The sequence below is a fragment of the Epinephelus fuscoguttatus genome, linkage group LG15 (genome assembly GCF_011397635.1).
Source record: "Epinephelus fuscoguttatus linkage group LG15, E.fuscoguttatus.final_Chr_v1".
Taxonomy (NCBI): Eukaryota; Metazoa; Chordata; class Actinopteri; order Perciformes; family Serranidae; genus Epinephelus; species Epinephelus fuscoguttatus.
In genome coordinates this window covers 33,168,338-33,174,337 of record NC_064766.1, presented here as the reverse complement: position 1 = coordinate 33,174,337, position 6,000 = coordinate 33,168,338, and the positions used below count along the sequence as shown (strand labels likewise).

At 42.3% G+C, this 6,000-nt stretch overlaps 1 protein-coding gene across 1 annotated transcript in view; it reads right to left on the bottom strand.

Moving 5' to 3' along the window:
• Nucleotides 1-1,256: 1,256 nt before the first annotated feature.
• Nucleotides 1,257-6,000, bottom strand: part of tnn (tenascin N) — a 55,794-nt gene continuing 51,050 nt past the window's right edge. Inside the window, exons 16-19 of the mRNA XM_049599243.1 lie at nucleotides 5,874-5,970; nucleotides 5,610-5,774; nucleotides 4,054-4,217; nucleotides 1,257-2,710 (exon numbers count right to left, since the gene is read on the bottom strand). Coding sequence (XP_049455200.1) covers nucleotides 2,561-2,710; nucleotides 4,054-4,217; nucleotides 5,610-5,774; nucleotides 5,874-5,970 — 576 coding nt within the window. The 3' untranslated portion in view covers nucleotides 1,257-2,560. The remainder of the gene's footprint in view (nucleotides 2,711-4,053; nucleotides 4,218-5,609; nucleotides 5,775-5,873; nucleotides 5,971-6,000) is intronic.

Sequence of the window (6,000 nt, the reverse complement as noted above, 5' to 3'; positions counted from 1 at the left end):
TACCACCATTGCTGCCAAGTGAAAGTACCAACTAATCATAATTAGCCCACTACAGAGTCGCTACTTTGTGGTAAAACATATAAATGAATGCTCATTTAGACCTATTAGAACTGATGACTTAATAGACTGTGCTAAATCCATTATAAGGCTAGAATATGTTTTGCAGCTCCAAATTTTTGTTGTTTTCTGTCCAAATAATGGCTCTTTTAATAGTAAAGGTCAGTGACCCCTGATCTACTGCCATCATCAGGTCAAACTTTTACCTCCGCTTATACAGGGCCAGGTCGTTGGGGCAGCAGGCCAAGCAAAGAACCCCAGATGTCACTCTCCCCAGCGATGCTTTCCAGCTCCTCCTGGGGGACCCCAAGACGTTCCCAGGCCAGATGGGATAAGTAATCCCTCGAGCGTGTTCTGGTCCTGCCCCGGGGCCTCCTACCGGTGGAATGTGCCCGGAACACCTCCTACGGGAGGTGCCCTGGAGGCATCCTGATCGGATGCCCGAACCACCTCAACTGACCCCTTTCGATGGGAAGGAGCAGCAGGCGAGCACGAGTGAGGGTACATCCATCGGCCTTAGCTGGTGATAACTCGCTAAACTAAGATGATGAACAGAGCACACACTACCTGCAAAACATGAGTATGTTATGATTTCCGTTGTGAGCCTTAAAGTTAAAGTTCCACTGACTGTCACACACCTGAGTGTGTGAAATTTGTTCTCCGCATTTGACCCATCCCCTCAGGGAGCGGTGAGCAGCAGCAGTGCCGCGCTCGGGACCTTGGATCTAATAATGGATGCACTGAAAGGGTTACTCGCCCCTGTAAATGTTCCTCCCGTCCTTACTGGCTGTGTAGAGATCCCTTCTTAAAGCAGTTTCAATGTAAGTGATTGAGGACAGGACCATTCAGTTCAAGGACAACTGAAGTTTATATGAGGCCGCAGCAGTCTGCAGTTACATTGAAAATGCATAGGAAAAATTTTTTAATATTCTTTGACAGATCTCATAATAATATGTTAGCGCTTAGCTCAAAGTGTCATCTACAGCCTCACAGAGCTGCTAGCATGTCTGGAGACTTAGTCTTGTTGCGTCATCTCAAGATGGATCTATACGGTGACGTGGTAACACAGCACTGACATTTCCATGGTAAGTATTCAAACTTCCACCTCTGCAAAAAGACACTCACATAATTTTGTTCAGCCCGTATCCCTTTAGGCTCTATAAAATGACAATATCTTCATGTAACAAAACCTTTTATTTATTTATTTATTAAGAATGTGTGGCATGAATATGAATGAGCAGCTGTATCGTTAGTCTGACAATACAATTAGTAAAACAAAATAGATTCATATAAGGGTTTTTAAATTCCATAGTCACGGTCCTCATTCCTGACCTTGAAAATCCTGTTTAGGGATTGGCGGTAGTAAAACTTTATGGGTCATGAAAGCTTAAAAAGAAATTTTGGTGAATTGAAAATTTATGAGAAGCGCTAGCTATAGATCAATTCTGGCATATCAGCAGAAATATTGATTGATGTGCTCCATCCTTGTCTCGTAAGCCAACAGTTTGTAATAAAAGTGTAAAAAAAAATGTAATTATGTAATAAAGTCAAAGTCAAAGCAGTATTAATAACCTTTGTCAGCTTTCCAGATTAAAAACAAGAGTCTGGCCGTTAAGTTGTGGAGGATGGGGCAAACACACTTCATCCTTATTGACGTTTGATATAAACACACATCACATTGATTGATATGTGCTGTCCCTGTCAGATGAATGTAAAGCAGGAGCAATATGGTCATTCAGGACAGCCATCCATTGTTATTCTCTGGCTCGTCCTGCACACACTAATGTGATGCGACAGTGTTTGCGGCATAGTGACAGCTGAATGTGACACAGCCAGCCAACTTCATACTCAATAAACTCAGGGGACTAACTCGCTAATCGGTCACACCCCAAACAAAACACACAAGCCGTTTTTACCGCTTTTTCTTACATTTATGTTGTTATGAAAATACTGCTATACACAAGAAAAGTCGCTACTCAAATTCGTCATAGGACATAAAATAAACAAATATAATACAAGTAATCCGGGCTGCTGCCCCGAGGTTTAAAAGAAAGTTAAAATGAATGCAGTAATTGGAAAAAAAATTGATTTTTTTTTTTGGTTCCAAATTTAACATAAATGCACTGTTTCCTGATTTATAATTGAGGCAGTGAAACAGGAGTTTAAAAAAATAACAATTGCATCATAACTGATAAGACTAAACTCATTAATGTTCACTTAAAAACAACTCCAAGGCAGTTTTCTATTCGCCACTTTCCCGCCATCACACTAAACCTAGGAATTTCTGATGAATCTCATTGTATATAAACAGATAATAAGTTACTATTGCATATGAACATTTTTCTCTTTACCCAAAGAAGTGTTGTCCAAGAGTTGAGACACACAGAAGCGTGTAGACCAGTGGGGACATATGTATGTACATATGTACAGAAACACCCAAATCTAGCATGATGGCAGGTTAATGGCACTGATGACAATTGTGGTTTTAGTGTGAGGTGCTCTGTTATTTCTTTTGGAGGTTTGTGGTTCTGCTCTTCTCTCTGGCCATCAACGATCGCCTCTTCCTGCTGGACATGGCTCCAACAGGTCGGATCTTCATCTCGGTGAAGTCGAGGGACACCAGGTGGCCCTTCCACGGCTCCCAGTTCACTCCCTGACAGCAGATTGAGCGAGGAAGAGATCGAAAAAGGGGAGAGCGCAGTTAGAATGAGACGTTGGAGTGATGAAAGGGAAAGGAGAGGGGAAATGAGGGAGACAAGAAAAAAGGGTGAGAGACAGAGTCACAGAAGAGGCAGGCGGCAATGACAGACAGGCAGAATGACAAACACTAATAAACACCAGCCTCTGGCTTCATTTCTTGTGAGTACAAACTTGTTTTGACTGTTATTGCATTTTGCCAACAAACATTGCGGGAGACATCTGCAGCGGCAATATTATGGATGAAATCTCGACAAGAACAGAGAAATCCCCTGGCATTTTCTTCAGTATCAGACTCCCTTAGACATAATAACTGTTGTTGTTACCCTATCAGCCTGGTAAAAAACACTTATGGTTTATAGCTGGTGTGAGAAATGTGTTTTCTTATCGCTGCCGATGGATTCAGGCCATTTCTGTTTCATCTGAACAATCCAAAACAAAACAACTAAGAGTGGGCTGGGGTGAAGTTGTCTTTGATTGCTGACCAGGGAACAGCCCCCAGGTCAGCACACTTTTTTTTTGTCTTTTTGTAAGCATGTTTTGACAGACACCCAAATAATAGTGTTTTGTTTTTTTTTGGGGGGGGGGGGGTCAATAATCAGTGAGTTACATTTGTTGTGCATTATTTTAGCAAATCAATACAGGAGAAGCAGCTTGTTGTGAGCGGTCGTTGTATAACTCCTGACAGTTAGAGGTATGCACAATTAAAAATGAAGACAAAAAGAACAGAACTTTTCCTTGAAACCTCAAATGACTGTTGAATTAACCAAGAACATCGCTCAATAAAAATTTTATTTGCCACATTGACATTTTGAGCTGAAGGGGACTCACCTCAGAATGGCAAACACACAGAATAAAACAGTTTGGGAATCCAGTTATTATTCACGGCCAGAAAGTCTCCAGTATAACTTGACTTTATGAGGATGATTTCAGTGCTACAACTTGAGGCTGAAGCGAAGCCTTGAGACTTATCTTAAGGACTCAAAGACAGTCAACCTGGGTTAGTATAAATCTGCTATCACATAATACTGTCAGTGCCACCTATTGGTGAGACGGCACACAACACCAGAAGATTTGACTTCTATACTTTGTCCTCGATGTCATACCATAAAGACCTGTTATGTTTGGTCAGAGTATTAATGTCAGTGACAGAACAATATTATTTAATACAAGTATAATTCATTTTGTGCATGTATGCTGATGCACATACCTGCGAGAAACAGACAAACCACTCTAACAGAAGGGATAGCTGCACCCTACGACCATCATGTGTGATCCAATGCAGCACTGCTCACTCACCACACTGTGTCTGACGTCTCCCCATTTCCCGTTGGGGTTGGCCAGGTGACAGTTCTTGTACCACCAGGCGCCACGGTGGGTCAGGGCACAGTTACCCAGGGCGATGTCATTATCTGAGTCAACAGTAGTCCAGGGCCGGCCTTGGTGGTAGGTCATCGCATCACCTGGGGATCATCAACAATAATAATAATTAGTGCACTTTAAAGGGACAGTTCACTCCAAAATTAAAGATACATTTTTCCTCTTACCTGTAAAGCTATTTATCACTCTAGATTGTTGTGCTGTGAGTTGCTAAGTGTTGGAAATATCAGCCACAGAGATGTTTACTTTCTCTCAAATATAATGGAACCAGATGGCACTCGGCTTGTGGTGCTCAAAGTACCAAAAAATACATGTGAAAAACTCAACAGCAATGTCTCTTTGTAGAAATCATGACCCGGTTATGCAAAATAATCCACAGAGCTTGTTGAGAGCAGTTTCATGTAGGAACTACTTTCTTTGTAACCGAACTACACCTGCCAACCATGTGACTGCGTGTAAGGAAGCCTGCATCTACTCATGAACGAGAGGCTCATGCTCGTGGCAGCGTGAAAGGTGCTGTAAGCATCAATGGCGTCCTCCTGTAACGTTAGCTAGTTCAGTGGTGCTAGGTGAGCTAGCAGTAGATGCACGCTTCTTTCTGCGTGGTGATATGGTTGGCAAATGTAATTGGGTAGAGAGAAAATAGTTCCTATATGAAACTGCTCACATCAAGGTCTGTGGATTATCTTGAGTAACCAGGTCATGATTTCTGGAATGAGACCTTGCTGTAGAGTTTTTCAAATGTACATCTTTTGTGCTCTTAGCATCACAAACCGAGTGACATCTAGTTCCATTATATCCCAGAGAAGACAGACCAACACTCAGCAACGTACACCAAAACAATCTAGACTGATAAATAGAGCTACGCTAAGAATAAAAAACATACATTTTTGATTTGGGGCTTAACTGTCCCTTTAAATGATAAAAACTCTACATAGCAGTCGATTCAGTTCGACCTTCCTCTGTCAACAATATATTCTCAGATTGTGCTGCTCACTTTTCTTCCATGTGTCCCTGATGGAAAAAAGTAATAAAAGGCCAAATAAAGAGATACAGTATACGTTATTTCAGCACACTGTGATATGTGTGGATACAGCGTTCCACTTGCTGTGCGTCTCTATCTGTCTGGCTTCAAAGCCCACTAAAACTCAGCCTCCTTCAGATACAACCTTACTTATATAACTCCTGTCTATAAAACCGACTGAATATAAGTTTCTGAAACAAGTATCCCACCTACTGTTGGCTTGTATTAGCTTTCTCAGCACCCCACAGACTGATGGGTGGGGTGTCTACTGCTTGAAACCCCAGTATTCCCACCCCTGTCTGTCTCATTGCCATCCTCGCCCTCTCCTCCTCTCTACAACTCTGTGTATTTGAGTAAAGTGCCAGAGAGAAATTATAAGTTTTGAAAGCTACACATGCTGTCTGCTGTATTGCTGGTAGTCTGGAAAAGATTTTAGGAGCAAAAGGCCCACCTGCTGTCCCCCTGTAGTTGCCGATAGTGAGTTTAAATTTCTGCTTGACCGGTGCAATCTTAAAGTTGTCATATACAGCGTAGGCTCTCTCGGCGCCCAGGCCCAGGTCAAATCTCAGCTCATATTGTGTAGGAGTGTTGGTGAGCTCATATATCTTATCCAGACCTGAGGGAAGAGTCAGAGAGAGAATATGAAAGCAAGAAGAAAAACTGCATTACTGTTCATATGTGCATGTTTCAATGTCAGCAGAGATCCAGTGCTCACCAATCCAGAACTCGTCTGTCATGTTGCCAAAGCCGGCAATGTACTGTCTCCAGCGTTTCATAAAGTCCAGCTTGCCACTGGTACGTCGCTGGAGCACCTGAAAGCAGCAAGCGCAGGATGTTCACTG